This window comes from Callorhinus ursinus, unplaced genomic scaffold (genome assembly GCF_003265705.2).
Source record: "Callorhinus ursinus isolate GAN/ISIS: 27379988/994484 unplaced genomic scaffold, GSC_fseal_2.0 scaffold51, whole genome shotgun sequence".
NCBI lineage: Eukaryota > Metazoa > Chordata > Mammalia > Carnivora > Otariidae > Callorhinus > Callorhinus ursinus.
Window position 1 is genome coordinate 5,290,959 of NW_027397113.1, and position 18,492 is coordinate 5,309,450.

The 18,492-nt window shown below is 56.2% G+C and overlaps 2 protein-coding genes across 6 annotated transcripts; one reads left to right on the forward strand and one right to left on the reverse strand.

Moving 5' to 3' along the window:
• Positions 1 to 4,538: 4,538 nt before the first annotated feature.
• On the reverse strand, positions 4,539 to 6,899 carry DRAP1 (DR1 associated protein 1). Of its 2 annotated transcripts, none has more exons than XM_025879166.2 (7): positions 6,593 to 6,899; positions 6,268 to 6,340; positions 6,063 to 6,156; positions 5,648 to 5,767; positions 5,435 to 5,549; positions 5,110 to 5,198; positions 4,539 to 4,757 (listed from the first exon to the last, which is right to left on the reverse strand). In XM_025879166.2, exons 1-7 carry the CDS (start codon positions 6,632 to 6,634, stop codon positions 4,652 to 4,654), a joined length of 639 nt encoding a protein of 212 aa, XP_025734951.1. In that variant the 5' UTR covers positions 6,635 to 6,899; the 3' UTR covers positions 4,539 to 4,651. The 2 variants fall into 2 exon arrangements, with proteins under 2 accessions (XP_025734951.1, XP_025734952.1); XM_025879167.2 differs by having other exon boundaries at positions 5,435 to 5,528; positions 6,593 to 6,897.
• A 151-nt stretch (positions 6,900 to 7,050) lies between these two features.
• CUNH11orf68 (chromosome unknown C11orf68 homolog) lies at positions 7,051 to 9,332 on the forward strand. Of its 4 annotated transcripts, none has more exons than XM_025879134.2 (2): positions 7,051 to 7,204; positions 7,916 to 9,332. In XM_025879134.2, exons 1-2 carry the CDS (start codon positions 7,074 to 7,076, stop codon positions 8,673 to 8,675), a joined length of 891 nt encoding a protein of 296 aa, XP_025734919.1. In that variant the 5' UTR covers positions 7,051 to 7,073; the 3' UTR covers positions 8,676 to 9,332. The 4 variants fall into 4 exon arrangements, with proteins under 4 accessions (XP_025734919.1, XP_025734920.1, XP_025734921.1 ...); XM_025879135.2 differs by having other exon boundaries at positions 7,919 to 9,332; XM_025879136.2 differs by lacking the exon at positions 7,051 to 7,204 and adding an exon at positions 7,257 to 7,633.
• The last annotated feature ends 9,160 nt before the right edge of the window (positions 9,333 to 18,492 follow it).

Sequence of the window (18,492 nt, forward strand, 5' to 3'; positions counted from 1 at the left end):
CCCCCGCACAGGGCAGGTGTGGATACGAGCTCCTCCTGTGCTCATACCACTACCTTCTTCCCCTTCGGGAAGCTTCTGAGGCCCTGAGAGGCTGCCACAAAAACACCCCCCAGCCATGTCAGGCCAAGTGCAGGGCTGGTGGCTCCTAAATCAGGCTCCTGGGTGGTGGCTGAGGTTATGGGAGCCAGGGGAGCCCATAGGGAAACCTGACAGGATCAGATTGCCATCCTCCAGGACTTTGCCCTCGCTGTCCCTCTGCCTGGAGCCCTCTCCTCAGTTAATGGGCTTTTCTACTCCAATCTCACCCTGGCAGAGTCTCCCCTGAACCCTGTATGGGATGGTTGGGGGCACCCTTCCTGCCCCAGGACTCCCGACTCCTCCCTAATTATGCTTTATTTTCCCCAGGGCACGTACCACCATCTGACATACTATTTGTCTTCCTAATTGTCTCTTTCCACCCATCAGAAATAAACTCCGAGAACACACATAATCGTCACTACCTAGCAGGCCATGGGTTCCCAATAGATAGATAAAATTGTTATGAGGTCATCATAAAAATGTACATCTTAAACGTGAGGCTTTAATGTATTTTTATATACAATCACCACCCAGTTCAAGTGGTGAAACATTTCCAGAGGGCTCCTTTGCGCCCCCTCCCAGCCAGCCCGCACCCCCTGTGGTAACATCATACTGCCTCCCACTGCCCGCTCCTGCGCGTCATTTGAATGAGTTCGATCATAGCGTGTAGTCCTGCGTTCAGCTTCTTTTGCTCAACAGAATGTCTACGAGATCCACCCGTGAGGTGTGCAACGGTGGTTAGTGCTTTTCTATGCCTCTGCTATTGCCCAATATTCTATCATTTCTTTATTCATGCCCTTGCTGCTGGCACTTGGGGTGTCCCTGGCTGGGGGCTATGAACATTCCTGTATGCGTCTGTCGGGGGACATGTGCCTAGAAATGGAATCGTGCGCGCAGGGAAGTGTAGGTCAACAGACTCAAGAAGCTGCCAAACCATTTTCTAAGGTGCTCGCAGCATCTGAGATTCCCACCAGCAGTGTGAGCTCTGGTGCCACTAGCCTCGTCTCCAGCCCCCCGCGATTGCACGCTGTTTCCGGCTCCCCGGGGGGTGATGGTGGCCTCTCCTCTCCCTGCTGAATGAGGATGCTGGGTGCTCAAGGAACGTTTGCTGAACGAATCCTCAGGTGCGCTATGGAGGGGACCTCTGCACTTGGCAAGGAGGGGTGGGTCTGTAACTTTCACCTGAGGGGGGCAGCGCCTGGTGGCCAGGCTGCCTCAGAAGCTGCGGCCCATTTCACACACTGGTCACACTTACACCCCGGGGTGGAGCCAAGGCTGGGCTGAGGCATTCAGATAGGACTTGGCGCAAGGCTCCAAGGCCCCCTGATGGAAATAGAGAAGGGAGAAAATCATCCGGGCCCGGACAGAGCTCGGCAGATGGAATGTTGACAAGCTGCCGGCTCCTGGTGCCCAGGGGTGCCCGCCGGGCACAGCCATCTTTCCCCTTCCCAGGATGTACCTAGAGGCCCAGTCAGGGGTACTGTCTCCCCGGGGCCCCTGCCCTCACTCGGGAGGCTGCACTCCTAACACTTGGCAAAGGCTGGGTCAGGCCCTTCCCAAAGGCCTGTGAGGTCCTGCGGCAGAACCAGCCAGTCGGTCACACCGGTTGGCTAGACCACTTTTCCTAGCCTCCCTCAGGTGGGACCTTGTGACAGGTCCAGTAGGAAGTGAAGAGGCGATGGGGCCACTTCCAGCCCTGGCCCCAAAACACCTCTGTGGGCTACAAGCTTGTCCCTTCCTCACTGGCCTTGAAAGTCATGGGTTGAAAACGATGGGGCCCCAAGATGGAAGGGGCCTGGGCCCTGAAGTCCCTCTTGGAGAAGCACTGTCACTGATCAGATGAATCCCATTATGAGTCTCACATGAGCAAGCAAGAAACATCCACTGCATTTGAGCCTATGTATTTTGAGTTTAAGTCAGCCCTTTGCCCTAACTAATAACTAGTACATACAGCATATATAAGACTAACACAGGTAATCCCTAGCCCCATTTTACAGATGAGAAAACTGAGACACAGAGGAGCTATAGAACTTGCTCCAGGCCAGCAAATGGAAAAGTCAGGATTTAAACCCAGGGCCTGGTTCATGCACCCAGGTCACGCTCATCAGCCCACCGCCCAGGCCGAAGAAGCGGGCCTAGAACACAGAGACGCAGGCCAGCGGCTCCTGGGTGTCTCCCCCTCACCTGTGCCTCCTCAAGTCTTTTGCCTCTCCAGGCCTGCTCCTGGCCTCCCTGCCTTCCCCAGTCATCCCAGCCTTGTCACTCTGCACCTTCTCAGTTCAAAACCTCACCTCTGGACACAGCCCAGCCCCCGGCTCCAAGGGTCTCTTCCGCTCCCACGCCCACCCACCCATCACACCTGCGTGGCAGGCCCTCGGCTCCGTGGGCCCGGCACCCACCTTCCCCAGACTGGGGGGAGAAGACTGCCCGTCCTGCTCCTGGGCCGCTGGGGACCACCTCCTGCTCGTGGTCCCCGTCAGCCAGCGCTCTCTCAGTTACGAGTGACCAAAAGCCAACTGGCTTCGAAGGGGAGAAATGTTTATTGGCTCATGTGACTAAGAAGTCCAAGGCATACAGGGTTCAGGAAGGCCTGGGTGCCGGGGTCATCAGAAACGGGTACCTCTGAGGCCCCTGGCTCTCCTGCACCGACTCCATTCTCAGTCAGGCTCACCCGTCGGGGTGGGAACCGGCTGCCAGCAGCACCCAGCCTACACTCTGTCAGCTTTGCTACCCCAGGGTGGCCACCGTCACCCTCACCAGGGCTCTCTGCTGCCTCCAGGGCCATGGCAAAGCTAGCCATCTTGTCAAGACCTGTCCCCAACGGTCCCCCCTAAAGTCCCAAGGGCTCAGGCGTGTTGGCTGGCCCCTTAGGGTCATAACCCGGCCTCCATCGCTCACTGTGGCCAGAGTACGTGGTGCGATGTCCCCACCCCTAAACCCCAGGGAGTGGGCTCAGCTGCACATACTATAGGTTGAGTAGAAGAGAGATGGTCCCCAAAAGGTAGCAAGGGGCTCTATAACCACGGCAGAGGCAGACAGGACTCAGGTGCCCCTCGGCTCCAGATGCCCGGGCCCATCCACACCTGCCACCTGGCCTCCTATGCCCCAAAGACACTGTGGCATCAAAACTGAATACCTCAGTGCCCCTGCCAAACCCTCTCATCGTCCCCCGCCTCGCCCTGGTCAGGCTGGGGTCAGCCTCAGGCAAGCTCACCTCACTGCATCCATCTCCCTCCCGTCCTTCAGTCTCCTCCTTCACTACAGCCTGCCTTTCTGCTATCTTCAAAATCAAAACCCAAAACTGTCCCTCTGTCCTCGCTCTGAGCCACAGCTCTTGTCTCTGCTTCTCAGCCCTGAGCGCTGCCTCCCCTCCCCTCAGTTTCTCACCTCCAGCTCCCCGCTGTCAACACCTGCCAAGCCTTCCCTAAAGCTTGCGAGCTGTTCTGACAGCTGACCTCTCCCTCTGGGGGGGGGGGGGCGGGCTGGGTGTGGCTGCTCTTCAGTCTCCTTTGGTGGCCTGCCCAGGCCCTACCCTCTCTCCCTGGGGCGAGGTCACCTACTCTCAAGGCTCATACATGTCTCCAGGCCCCTAATATTCCAGAGCCCGTTCTACGCCTCCCCTCGGCAGCTTCTCGGGCACCCAAAACTCACCACAGCCCAAGCTGTGACCCTGACACCTAATCTTGCTCTTTCTCTGTGTCCTCCAGCTGGAAAACGGCCCCTGCCCAAGTCGCTGCAGAAAAAAAAGCTGGCAGTGCCGAAGGCTTCCCACCCTTTCAGCCCCACAGCCAATCAGTTCACGGCACCCTTGAGTCTACTGGTAACACGCACCTCAAGTCTGCCCACAGCCGCCATGTCTCCTGCCCAGCCTCACCAAGCCCCGGCTCCCTGAAGGCACACGTCTGCCTTGAGGGCCCCACGGTTCGAGGGTCTGCTTAGAAATGGGGGCGGACCTATCACCAGGGCCACTATCCTACTTGAAAACCGATCTTTGAGGCCCTCGATAGTCCCACCTACCTCTGCTCCCACTGCCCCTTTCCACATGCCCTTCATGGCACCAGGCACCGAGCTCTGCAGTTTTCAAGGCCTCTTCCCATTATTTGTCCCATCTGTCCCTTTGCAGCAGTCCAGAGTGGGCAGAAGAGTCTCCACCGGAGAGGTAAGCGGCCACTCGAAGAAAAACAGGAACCTCTCCGGGGTCACACGGCACAACGGAACAGGTTGTCCCCCAGCATAACCAGCACCCCTGGCTCCGGCCCTACACCACCGCTCTGCCTACCTTCATTCTGTCAGCACCCCTGCTCCTACCCGGGCAGAACCGTGGCCTCTGGGTCCTCCCTTCACTCAGGTGCTGCCCTGCCCGCCACCGCTCCTGGCCTCAGCTCAGCATGGGGAAAGCAGGTGGATGGATGGGAAGGTGGCCACGGAGCCCTGGACATAGGCTGGGACAGACACTGGTGTTCCCTTTTATTATTAATTTTTTAATAAATTTAAGAACAGCTCTATCTTCTCTCCTCCCCCCAGAGCAACTAAAACCAACTAAAAGGGGGCGTGGCCTGGGGGGCAGAGGGCGCTAGGAGTCATAGTCTTCTTCATCCTCTGCGTCAGGAGCTGAGGGGCCCGGGGGTGCTGGGGGCAGAGGCAGAGTCGAGGTGAAGGGCATGAAGGGTGTCGGGGGGCTGCAGGGCAGAAACAGGAGAGAAAGATCAGGCCCCTCTCCGGTGCCCATTTGTGCCCACTGAGCCCTACCCCACCCCCATGAGCATGGAGCCCATGGCCCTCTGTACCAAGGGGCAGCCAAGCTCAGAGAAGGGAAGGACCCAGAGCAGGTCACACAGCTCCTGCCCAGGCCCCATCCAATGGGGCTGGGTGCGGGTGGAGGAGGAGACCTTCTGAGAACAATCTCCTGCCATTAAGCCATGCTCAGTCCCCCACCCCCACCCCCATCCCCCAAATCGGCCAGAAGGACAAGAAAGACAAGTCAGCCTTTCGGAGTCTGCTAGCCCCCTCTGGTACCACTGAACTGCTTACCTCTGAAAGTGGGCAGGGGGATGACTGGCCTGGGGTGGGGCCTGTGATGTCTCCTCTTCCCCATCAGTGTCTGTGTCGTCAGACTCATCCTGGGAGCAAGGCAGGGATCAGAGAGGACAAGAAAAGCATGAGCCCATGACTGTAGAACCTAGACCCCTGGGAGTGGCAGGGACAGATGACTGATCTCTATAGCCTGACCTTTATAGCCCCAATTTACAAAAAACCATAGGTGAGGATGGGACCAGGTGTCCAGCCAGCAAGGCCTGATGCAAGACTGCCCGCTCCACACCATGGGGTAGGGCAGCAGGCTGGGGGCCTCACTCACCTCCTGTTCCGAGTCCGTCCCTGACAGCTTCTTGTCCTTGCTTTTGCTTCCCATCCCACCATTCTTCCGGCCACTGCTTCCTGGCTTCCGGCCCCTTCGGGAAGGTACAGTCCATCTGCCCAGAGATCTCACCACTCCCTGATCACCCCCAACCACCCCCAGCCCCAGTGGCCTTGGCCTTCCTTGCCTGGACACCTGGCCCTGGCTCCCCACCTGCGGGTACCCTTGTCCCCGTCCATGTGGTTGTCTTCCCCGTCTCCCTGCATGTCAGGCACAGAGGCCACCAGGTCCTTCAAGAAGTCAAACTGCTGCTCCAGCTCAATGCACTGCTTCCTGGAAGGGGGGCGGGGAGGGGAGAAGACAGCATTCAGGCGGGGCCCCGATGTCTGGGCCCTCAGCAAGGGACAGCAAGGGTCTCTGGATGTCAGAATAGAGCCTGGAAAACCTCCACCCCATCTCCACTACCGGACCTTTCCGCCTGGCTAGACCACCCAACCCCTCCTCCCCCAGTTCAAACCAACCAGTGTTTGAGGCATTGCTGGTCTCCCAGCAGCCTCCCACCTCCCCTAAGTGTGTGAACTCCTGGGGCAGGGTCCCACTGGGCCCAACCAGCTCCCAGGCCACTCACAGGTGGGATGTGGTCATGGTCTTGGCATTTCGGGACTGGGTCACCTGGCAAGCCTTCTTCAACAGCGACTCCAGGAACAGCTCAAGCGCCCGGGCTGAGGAGCGTCAAGGAGAACACGGGTGGGGGATCCCCAGCCTAAACAAGGCGACCCCGGGCTCCCTCCCTACCCCACGTCCCTCAACCTGGCCAGGCCCCGACAGGATACAGATGATGACGGGCACTGCCGCCGCCACCTTCCCAATTTCTTCGTCAGTTTGCATGATCTTCTTGATCCGCGCCTGGGGAGGGGGCAGAAAACTCGGACCCTGTCACCTCCGTCCCAGAAAGGGGTGCTGGGGAGGGCGGACCGAGAGAGGGTATCCCGGGAGAAAGGGGGCGGGGGGCACGGACGCGGGGAGCACGGAAGGGGGCGGGGCGCCCGTGCCCCCGAACACCGCGATGCGCCCAACGTCCCCCACCCTCCAGCCCGGCTTGGGCCCGGGCCTCCCGAGAGCCCGGCCCGCTCCTCCCGGACCCGGCCACGTGCTCACCGGCGGGAACCGCGCGTTATACTTTTTCTTCTTGCTCGGCATCTCAGGGCCTCTCTTGCCGCGCCGGGCCCAGCGCCGCCGCCCGCAGCTTCCCGGCCCCCGGGCCTGCTCGCCGCCCGCCTGCCGCGGTTCCCCCGGGTCCTGGTGCCGCCTGCTCCGCCCCCGCCGCTCCCCACGGGGTCCTAGCGCCGCCGGTCAGGACGTCGCTCGCAGGGCCGGAGTGCCCTCCCCTTGGAGCCTCCCTGGCGGTGAGCGTCGCTCCGGGACCGGACCGCCACTCCCGCCGGCCCTCAAGCTTAGGAGAGCGAACGTTAGCCCCGCCCCCGAAGCCCCGCCCCGCCCCGGGTTCCCCGACGGCCCCGCCCCCGAGGTCAGCCCCTCCCCTCGCAGGTCCCGCCCCGCGGCGCGGCCGCCCGGCCCGGTGGCCCCGCCCCGTGCTGCGCTTGTCTATAAAGTTGTTGTTGAGACGGCGGGCGCTAAGATGGCGGCGGCGGCAGCCGTGGCGGGGGCGGGGCGCGGCGGAGGCGACGGCGGCGCAGGCGGCGCAGAGCCCCGGCAGGAGCGGAGCCGGGCGCGGGGCTGGGCCGGCGCCGAGCGCGGCGAAGGCCGGAGGTGACGGCGGGGCTGCGGGAGGGGGCAGGGCAGGGCAGGGCAGGGCAGGGCTGGGCGGGGGCGCGGCCCGGGCTGTGGGCGCTAATGGCGGCGGGCGCGACTGGCCCGAAGCTGGCGCTTTCGTAGGCTCTAACAAGCCTGGGTTCCAGGCCGGCCACCGCCCCATTGGCCTTGGACTGGTCACTGCCCTTTGTGGGCATCAGTGTGCTCGTCTTCAAGTGGGCCCGACAGCGCCATCCTCGAAGGTCTGGCCCTATTGGGCCTGCCTCGATGCTGCGCGAACGTGCGCTTCTTTGCCTCCCTCCGTTAAATCCCAGCGCTCGGGGTTCTTGCCAGTTATTGGCAGGGCCAGGAGGTGTAGCGGGGCTGGTTGCTCCCACACCTGAATTCACATTTCGGCCTTGTCACTCGTTGCAGGTGTGACCTTGGGTAAGTCACTTCTCTCCGAGCTTCAGTTTTCTGGTCTGTAAATCGGGGAGAGTGGTAATAAGATCAGCAACAACCTTTATGCAGCGCTTATTCCACCTTAGGCGTTTGATGCTCAACAGCTCTAGGGGACAGGAACAGTTGTCCGCTGTAAAGGTGAGGCAACTGAGGCAGGGACGTTAAGTCTTGCCCAAGGCCACCGAGTTTAGCCCATTGGCTGCACCTGGTACGGCCCAGCAAACCGTAGATGTGTCCTGGGCCTGCCCTAACTCCGTTCCTTCACAGCAGGATGGAGCCAGGTGAAGAGATGGAGGAGGAGGACTCTCCAGGCGGCCGTGAGGATGGCTTCACTGCTGAGCACCTGGCCGCAGAGGCCATGGCAGCTGACATGGACCCCTGGCTGGTGTTTGATGCCCGAACCACACCTGCTGCCGAGCTGGATGCCTGGTTGGCCAAGTACCCACCATCCCAGGTTACTCGCTATGGGGACCCTGGCTCGCCCAACTCTGAGCCTGTGGGCTGGATTGCAGCATATGGGCAGGGCTATGTCCCCAACTCGGGTGATGTGCAGGGCCTGCAGGCAGCCTGGGAAGCTCTGCAGACCAGCGGGCGGCCCATCACACCGAGTACCCTGCGCCAGCTGGCCATCACCCATCATGTGCTCTCTGGCAAGTGGCTGATACACCTGGCACCTGGCTTCAAGCTGGACCATGCCTGGGCTGGCATTGCGCGGGCTGTGGTCGAGGGCCGGCTTCAGGTGGCCAAGGTGAGCCCACGGGCCAGGGAGGGTGGGCGCCAAGTCATCTGTGTTTACACGGATGACTTTACGGACCGCTTGGGTGTACTGGAGGCAGATGCTGCCATCCGTGCGGCAGGCATTAAGTGCCTGCTCACCTACAAGCCTGACGTCTACACCTACCTGGGCATCTACCGGGCCAACCGGTGGCACCTCTGCCCCACGCTCTATGAGAGCCGCTTTCAGCTGGGGGGCAGTACCCGCGGCTCCCGTGTGCTGGACCGCGCCAACAATGTGGAACTAACCTAGTGTGGCCAACTGGGGGAGACCACCTTCTGCCCCTTCCCCCCCCCCCCCCCACTCCCTGCTAGGGATGGATCCTCCGAGCTTCCTCTTCTTTGTCCCAAGGAGTTTGAGCCCTCTAGCTCTGAGGACTACGCCAATTGGGAACTGCCTGCATCTTCGATCCCTTTGAACTCTTGCCCTCTGTTCAGGGCTGACTCGAGTCCCCACCAGCTGGAGGCTCTGGCTCCCTGAGGGCCGGACCCTCAGCCTCTCTTTTCACTGCTGCTCCCCTCTGTCATCCAGGACCACAGGCTGGGTACAGATTCCCAGGAGGAGAGCCTTCCTTGGCCACCCTCACCCCCAGCTGTACCTCCCTCTCCTCCTGAATCTTTTCCTTCTCCTCCCTCACAAGAGAGAAAAATTAGTGCTTCCAGTCCTTCTTGGAGCCTTCACAGTCCAAGGGGCAAAGGCCCTGCAAGGCCTAAGCATGCTGTTTTGTTGGGGGGGAGGGGGTGATTGTACCCGCTCAGCCCTTGGCAGAGAGAAGGGATGCCAGGGCCATGGACATGGGGCCTGCCCCTCCCTGCCACCTCATACTGCCTGCACCGCCTTCCTTCCTTCCTTTTACTACTTTGACATGTGCCTGCTCCTGGCATTTCAATAAAACCCAGTTTGGGTCTGTGTCTTGAGTGTTTTTTAAAATACTGGTTACCTGCTTTGGTTGCTGGGGAGAGGCAGGGCCAGGAGAGACTGCTTCTCTGCCCTAAGTGGGCGCCCCTAACTGCCCCCAGTAATAAGATTCACCTCACTGCCAAGGCTGGGAACCTCGCTGAGAGCCTCTGCAAAGCCAGTCCTGCTTCTCCAGCCCAAGACTCAGAGTCAGTTTCTCAGCGGTTTCCCGTAAATCCAGGGGCTTGACCCAGCAAAGTCTGAGCGCAGGGTGTATCTGTGTCTGTTAGAGAAAGGTACCCTCTTGGTCCTGGCATTTCTAGGTTAGGGAATAGGGTCTGGTGAGCAGAGGATGGGCTAGACTTCGGCAGCCTGGGTTGGACATCCTTGCGCAGTAAACAACCTGCACAACCATAAGGAGCTCTGGAAGCTCTCGCGTTTGGACTCGCTTCTCCCACCCTGACTGTCCTGGGCCACTGGACAGTTGGCATAGCACTTTAATACGTCTCATTTATAAGTCTCAACAACCTGCTTTGGAGATGTTGGTCCCATTGTGTGGTCAAGGAAATAGAAGCCAAGAGGGAAAAGTTCTCTCAGGGTCATGCAGTGAGTTGGGCAGAGTAGGACTTAACACCCTGGCCCTTGCCTCCTCCTCAGACTGTTATCCAGGGCCTCACCCACCATGAGTTCTTCACAACCCACAAGGCACATTCACTCACATGATCGTGGGCAGCACCACTCAACTAGGCTACTGTAATCTGGGAGTCTGGCTCCAACATCCCCCAACCCTGTGCCTGGCCCTGGCCTTGATTGGAGGCCAGGGTTTCTGGCAAGGAGCCCCTTGGGACGCTGCTCTCGTGCCGTGCCGGAGCTTACTCAGCCTCCAGCAGCCTCACCAAATTGGAATTTGGAGCAGGGGAGCGGAGATGCCACTGGGTTGACTGGGTGGAAGTGGGTGAGTCATGAGATGCTGGCTCAGCCCCCTCCCCAGCTTCCTCCTCACCCCAAGTTTCCCCAGGGCTGAGTTCCCTCAGCCCAGCCCTGGGAAGTCCCAGAGCTAGGTGGTCTCGGACTTGGAGCCCATTGCCCTGCCTCCCTCAGACAAGCAATGCTTTGCACTTGACCAAATTGGGTCAAGGCTTGGGGGGATCCTGCCAGGCCCCGATGGGTCCCGCAAAGCAGCCCAGGTGGTATCAACAGTACCCTGATTCTCCTTTCCTAACAAAGCATTTCACACACTTTCCTCTCTCTTCCATCCTCATGGCCCTGCCTTAGACCACTCCTCACTCTCTCTCACACCACTGCAGCTTGCCTCCTCTGCCCCATTCCCTCCCACCGACCCCATCTCTCCCCCTACAGCCAGCTCTCCTCCTCAAAACCCTTCCGTTGGGGCGCCTGGGTGGCTCAGTTGTTTAAGCGGCTGCCTTTGGCTCAGGTCATGATCCCAGGGTCCTGGGATAGAGCCCTGCATCAGGCTCTCTCTTCAGTGGGGAGCCTGCTTCTCCCTCTCCCTCTGTCTGCTGCTTCCCCTGCTTGTGCTCTTTCTCTCTCTGTCAAATAAATCTTAAAAAAAAAAAAAAAAAAACCCTTCCGTGGTTCCCTGTAGCCTGCAATATAGAGTCCACTCTCCTGAGGCAGCCATGACCCTAGACCCCTGCCAAGCCCCAGCTTCCCTCAGGTGCCCCTTCCTGCCTGTGCTCACCCCACTGGAACCCAATGGCACTTCCTTCACCCCTTGGCATGCAGCCCTGGGCCTCAGGACGTTCCTTCTGCTTGAACACCTGTCATTCAGCAAGGATCGGGAGGTTACTTATGTAATCCCTTGATTGATGCCTATCTCTCGCTGGTTCCTAAGCCATATGCCCAGACTGTGGGGCTTAGTGAAAGCAAGAACAACATCTAAATCTCAGCCCTGTCCCCAGAGCCTCGCACAGTGCTTGGCCAGAGCAACCTCTCCATAAATTTAACTAAAATCCGAATCCAAATTTCAGTCCGAATCCAGTCCCTACCTGTTCCTCTGGACTCCTCTCCTTCATTCTCTGCTTCACCCTTCTTGTTCCAGAAGCATGAGCTGCCTGTTGTTTTCTTGCAGGCATGCTGGCCCTTCTCACTTTTGTGTCTTGCTCATGCTGTCGCCTCCATTTGGTGTGCCTGACCCTCATGTGCTTTCCTGGCTGAACACAAGTCACACCTACCAGCCCATCCTCCCAGAGATTTGTCCTTTCCCATTCACCCACACCCCAAGCTCCCATAACCCCCACCCCGCTGTGGCTCTCATCTGTGTGTCTGGGGCCCCCCCTGACGCAAGGGCAGTGGCTCCACTTTACCCTGCAGGGTGTCTTCAGGGTCCAGCATAGGACCTGACCTAGCACCAGTGCCAAATAAACATTATTGAATAAAGGAGTGATTGAATGAAAGTCACTCTCTCTCCGGGCCTGTCTCCTCATTCCGTTCATAACAAGAGCGAGGCACTGTGCTGCGTGTTTCCCTCCATCATCTCATCGAAGTCTCCCCGGGCTCTGTTATTATTGCTGTTTGGCAGAAAAGGAAACGGAGGCCCAAAGAGGTTCAGTAATTGGTTCCAGGTTACAAAGCCATAAGTAGCAGAGCCAAGATTTGAATCCAGGTCCTCCAACAGCAGAGCGCCTGACGGCGTTGTGGAGCCCCCCACTACAGGAAAGTGCTGTTAGAGTGAGGAGGTGCAGCGATAAACAAGCCCCGGCAGGGACTTAGGACCTGACTTGTAAACCACACAAGTCAGGGCCTCAGAACCGCTGGAGAGAACAGACCGGGCCAAGACCGAGATTTCCGTTTTACTGATGGAGAGGCTGAGACCCAGGGAGTACAGTGACTGAACCTGCCCGGGCAGGAAGGATCTCCCAGGCCTGTGGTAAAGGCTGCTTCCCTCCCAGGCCAGGAACTCCCCAGGGTCCACCCCCTCAGGCTGGCAGGGGATTCTGCCCTGTTTTGGAGTAAGCAAACAGCCCAGGCCCAGGGTGGGCTAGGCTGAGGAAGCTTGGAGAAGCCCCTATGCTCAGCCCTCTTTTATAAAACCACATAAAGGATTACTGAGACCAGGGAAAGGAGACCCCCCCCCACAATCTACCTCCTCCCACTCACATGTCCTGTGTACCCCAAGCCCCAGGGAGGAGGCTCTAGAGGGGCTGGCTGGGGAATGCGGAGAATAGCTACCTGACCCCTGATTTCAGCTGGGGCTAGGGGGCTGAGCCAGAGAAGACAGGAAACAGCTGAGTTGGGAGAAAGTTTTAGCCAGGGCTTTGGTGAGGTTCTGGGGATTTTCCCAGCAGGGCAACTGCACCCCACTCCCGCCCACTGGGAGGGGCCCTGGCAGGGACGAGGCTTGGGTCACATAGCTGATTCATCCGGGGAGGGAAACTCCCCACTTCTCTGACGCGCATCCCGCAGACACTGAGGGGGTAACCTGAGGGCACACAGCCCAGAGACCCACTGAACCCATTTTCCCTTGATTATTGGCTTCACACCAGGGCATGAAACCCCCCCCCCCATTTGGTGTGCCTGATGGACACACCAGGCTGCACCCCGCCGGCTGGACAGAGGGACAGAGTCAGGCAGTGGGGCAGGGTATGGGGCAGCTTCCCAGGGAATGACCTCAGAGACTGGAACCAAAGCAATGGCCACACAAGGGGCGCCCTGGCCCCCTCCCCTCACCCATTTGTTTAGTTGTGGATGTTGGGGGTCAGATAGTAAGAGCGAACGGGCGCATGACCTAGTCGGCACCTGGCACTCCTCCAAGCAGTTTGCATGCATTAATGCATTTTGGTCCTCACAGCCCTCGTTTTACTGAGGAAGGAATTGCAGACAGAAGAGGTAAAGTAACTTGGCCATGGTCAAGGCTAAAAACACTCTGGCAGCCTCCACAACTCCCCCAAAATGCTCGTACACACCCCTGTGGCAGGGAGCTGTGTCCCCTGTCAATGATCAGCTCTGGCTCCTGGGAACTCTACAGGACAGACATGTCACCCACTGGGCCCTGGTTCCTCCCAGGCTAGAAAGAGAAAGCTTGTCCCGCAGGGGGGAGAAAAAAATCAGTCAAACCCCCAGAGGCCAGGAGAGGGCAGAGAAGCATTCCCGCCAAAATCTCCTCTCTTAAGGCTTTGACTCCTTTCCAAACCCCCATCCTTTCCTCCAGAGCCAGAGCCTCCCTTTCCGGTCTGCCAGCCCGGCTCCCCTCCCCGACGCCACACATACACACTCATGCAGGAACACACGGGCACGGGTGTGCCCTCTGAGTCCAGCCTCCAGATCCCTGCCCCTCGGCCGGGCAGGCTGGGGTCCTGCCGGGTGTTGGAGGGGCCCTGAGAGTTGGGGCTTTTTGAGGCATGGCCAAAGGCCCTCCACAGGCAAGTTCTGCCCCATCTGGCTCCCACTCACAGGCTGCATGACTCACCCCCTCGCCCCCCATGACTCAGTTTACATGGGTGCCCAGAGGTCCTCCCAGCAAGGGTGGGGTGGTTTACTGGCCCAGTCTCGGCCTGCCAGCCTTTTATCCCAGGATGAGCATTTCATCCCCCTCCTGGCCGGGAGGAGGATCTGGCACCCTGGAGCCCAGGGGTGGGGGTAGGCCTCAGGTCCAGGACGATGAGGAGAGCCCAAGAACTGGGTGACAGGCCCTAACTGCCCTGGGCTTCGGTCTGCAGGGAGCAGGAACTGCTCCAAGAAACCTAAGGGGTGAGGCTGAGCGGGCAGAGCCGTCCTGAGCACTGACAGCAGGACCCCGAGGCCCTCCATGCAGAGGGAACGGTCCACAAGGCACAAAACTCGACGGCACGAAAATGCTAATGCTTACTGAGCCCTTCTACAGGAAACCAGTCCTGTGCTATCCACAGCTAATCTCATTTACTCCCCCAACAACCCTGAAAAGCAGGTACAGACATTATATTATTTTCACAATGAAGAGACTGAGGTATAGAGAAGAGAATGGCCCAGGTCACACAGCCAGAAAGCGGCTGAGCTGGGGCTCGAACCCAGGCCCCCTGACTCCAGAACTCTTATGGTTATCCTCCGCTGCTTCCCCAAGCTGTGCTGGTTGGAGCAGGGGTGAGGGACCTGGGTTCTGCCCTGCCCCTCCCCCAGGTGGATCTCCACTGAAACTTCTGGTTTTAGGGCTTACGGTGTGTAAATTACTCACCTGCAAGAAGAGAAAACTGAGGCTCCCAGAGGAAAAGGGGCTGGCCTGTTCTGAGGCTGCAGAACAGATCAGAGATGCAGGTGGCTGGGACCATGTCTTTGATGCTGTCTAGGATGCCCTGGGCTGGTCGGGGAGGGAAACCCAGGACAAGAGTGGGGACACGGCAGCCCTGTCCCTGACTCCTGCTTAATCCAGCCCCTTTCTCCTCTGGAGCCTCAGGGTCCTCATCTGCCTCATGGGGACAGGCCTGCCATCGCAACAGGGTGGCATGAGCCTCAAAGGACAGCAGAGGGACAGGTCCCTGTGCATGCTCAAACAGTAGGCCCTGGAAACAGCAGCCCAGCCCCCACTTGTACCTCAACCTCTTCCTTGCTCGGGCCCCACCACATGACTCCCTCTGACCTTGAGAGCCTGGAGGGCCAGGCCCAGAAGACCTTCCCACAAGGGACTCCAGCCCCCTCTTCCCTAGATTCCAGCCTCAGCGAACTGGGCACAGGTCACTTCCCTGTTCAAACACCACTCAGGAGTCCCCTTGTCTCCCAGCCCAAGTCAAGTTCCTTGGCGGGGCATTCAAGGACCCTGGCTTAGGCCTCACTCTGCCCACCCTTCCAGCTCACAGCCCAACACACATTCCACCACATGCTCTGGACCTCAGCGTCCCCGGGCCTTTGTGCCCAACCACTTCAACCCCAAGAACAGCTCCCCCAACCTCAACTACTCCCCTGCCAGGAAGCCTGCCCTCCCCTTGGTGGGAAGGAATCCTTCCTTCCTGGGGCTTCCTGTAGTGCCCCCTGGTGCTCTCCAGCTCTCCAGCTCTGGCCCCCAGCATTGCCAACCTACTGCCAGGGCTGTTTTCCTCAGTGTCTGATCACCTCTCGGCGCTGTAAGTGTCCTGGGGCCAAGACCAAGTCTTTAATCATCCCTACCTCCCCCACAGCTGGCTCCATTCAACTTTATATTCAGTTAATTCAGGACAATGGATATAGAAACTGGTCCATCATGCAATGGGGTCGGACTCAGCAATCAAAAGGAGCGAGCTGCTGCTCCGCACATCCAGGTGAGTCTCAGACCTAATGGTGTGAGACAGAAGGCAGACACAAAAGAGCTCGAACTATGGGCTTCCACTGATGTGAAAGTCCAAAGAGACCGAACTGACCTGTGGCAATAGAACTGAGATAAGTGACTTCCTGGGGGATGGGGGAGAGAATGACTGCAGAGAGGCAGGAGAGAACTTTCGGGGGTGGGGGAGGGTGGAAATGTTCTATATCTTGATTTGAACATGCTCACAGGTGTCTAAAATGATCACACAACCGACCAATACATGGTACTGAATGTAAAATATAGTCCAACGAAGTAGACCTTTTTTTTAATGGGGCAGATCTACATATACTTCGTGGAAGGATTTCCAAGATACAAGAAAACAAAAAAGCAAGGAGAAAACAGGATGCAGAGCAGGCAACCTTCTGGGTAAAAAAGATACACAAGAAGTGTAGTTTCCACCGTGTACCCTGGTGTAGCTTCTGGATCTTGAAGCATGTAAAAGTATTACCTAGTAAAAGAGAAATGCAATGAAAAATTTAAAAATAGAAGGCAAAGTAAAAAAGATCATGTTTTAAAATGACTTAAGGGTCACCTGGGTGGCTTAGTCGGTTGAGCTTCTGCCTTCAGCTCAGGCCCATGTACCCTGTGACCTAATAATTCCACCCCTGGGTACTTATCCTGGAGAAATGAGTGCGATCAGCCACCGAAGGACGCATCCGTTTATACGAAGTTCAAGAACAGGCAAAAGTCATCAATGATGCTAGAAGTCAGAATAGTGGTACCCATGGGTGGGGAGTGGTGATTGAGGGGGGCCACAAGGAGCTTGGGAGCTGCTAGAAATGTCCTCTATCATGATGAGGGCAGTAGCTACACGGGTTTACATACACGTAACAAGTCATCGAGCTGAACATGTTGGATGAGCGCACTTCACTAGATGTATATTAAACTTCAATTTAGCCAGGAACCTAAATATAAGAACCAAAATTATAAAACAATTAGAAGAAAACATAGGGGTAAATGTTCAAATTTGGCAGTAGATTCATAGCTCTGACACTGGAAGAATGAGCAACAAAAGAAAAAACAGAAATTAGACTTCATAAAAATTTTAAAAACTTTTGTGCATCAAAGGGTGTTCTGAAAAAATGTGAAAAGACAACCTACAGAATGGGCAAAAATATCTGCAGATCATATTTTAAATAAGGGTTTGCTAGCCAGAATATATGAAGAACTCTTTTTTTTTTTAAATGGTTTGTTCTTTTTTTTTTTTTTAAAGATTTTATTTATTTATTTGAGGGAAAGAATGAGAGAGAGAGAGCACGAGAGGGAAGAGGGTCAGAGGGAGAAGCAGACTCCCCGCCTAGCAGGGAGCCCGATGCGGGACTCGATCCAGGGACTCCAGGATCATGACCTGAGCCGAAGGCAGTCGCTCAACCAACTGAGCCACCCAGGCGCCCTGAAGAACTCTTATAATTCAACAACCACAAAAAAAAAAAAAAACAATTAGGGGTGCCTGGCTGGCTCAGTTCGTAGAACATGGGACTCTTGATCTCAGGTTGTGAGTCCAAGCCCCACATTGGGCATGGAGCCAACTTAAAAAAAAATTAGAAATGGGCAGAGGACTTGAATAAACATTTGCCCCTAAAGTATATATAAATAGCAAAAAAGCACATGAAAATATATTCATCATTAAGGACCATGATCTGTTATTAAGGAAATGCAAATTAAAACACAATGAGATACCACATCACACCCTCGAGGATGTCTTTCATTTCAAAAACGGAAATAATAAATGTTGGCAAGGATGTGGGCAAATTAGAACGCTCAAACACTGCCAGTAGGAATGTAAAATGGTGCAACCGCTTTGTAAAACAGTCTGGCAGTTTTTCACAAGGTGAAACAGAGAATTAACTATATGAGCCAGCAATTCTACTCTTAGGTACATATCCAAAATAAATGAAACATATGTCCACACAAAAACTTGTACACAAATGTCTATAGCAGCATTAGTCATAATACCCCAAAAGGAGAAACATTCAAATATCCATCAGCTTATGAATAAATAAATAGTGGTATATCCATACAATAGAATATTATTCAGCAATAAAAAAGAACAGAGTATTTATACATAAGACAACATAAATGAGCCTGGAAAACATGCTAAGGGAAAGAAACCAGATGTAGAAGGTCACATATTGTATGATTCCATTTATATGAAATGTACAAAATAGGTAAATCCACAGAGACAGAAAGAGGATTTGTGGTTCCCAGGAAATGCGATTGGGAGTGATTTCTTCATGGGAAGGGGATGATTTTCTGGTATAATAAAAAAGTTTAGAAAACGAGAGAGAAGTGGTGGTTGCACAACATTGTGAATGCACAAAATTCTATTGAAGTCTATGCTTTAAAATGGTTGATTGTATGTTATGTAAATTTCAACCTCATTTATAAAATAAATAAACTTCAACTTAAAAGGTGAATGGAGGGGCAGCTGGGTGGCTCAGTCGGTTAAGCGGCTGCCTTCAGCTCCGGTCATGGTCCCAGGGTCCTGGGATCGAGCCCTGCATCGGGCTCCCTGCTCAGCGGGAAGTCAGCTTCTCCCTCTCCCTTGTTCTCTCCCTCTCTCTTTCAAATAAATAAATAAAATCTTTTTTAAAAAGTGAATGGAGGGGTGCCTGGGTGGCTCAGTGGGTTAAGTGTCTGACTCTTGATTTCAGTTCAGGTCATGATCACAGGGTCCTGGGATCGAGCCCGAGTAGAGCTCCATGCTCAGTGGGAAGTCAGCTTGAGGATTTCTCTCCCTCTCCTTCTGCACCATCCCCCCAATCTCTCTCTCTCAAATAAATAAATACATCTTTAAAAAAATAAAAAGTGAATGGAAAATGAAACACATAAACATAAACATCGCCTCACATCCTAGGGGCACTGACAGAACTTGCTGGGTGCCAAGCACACTCATCCATC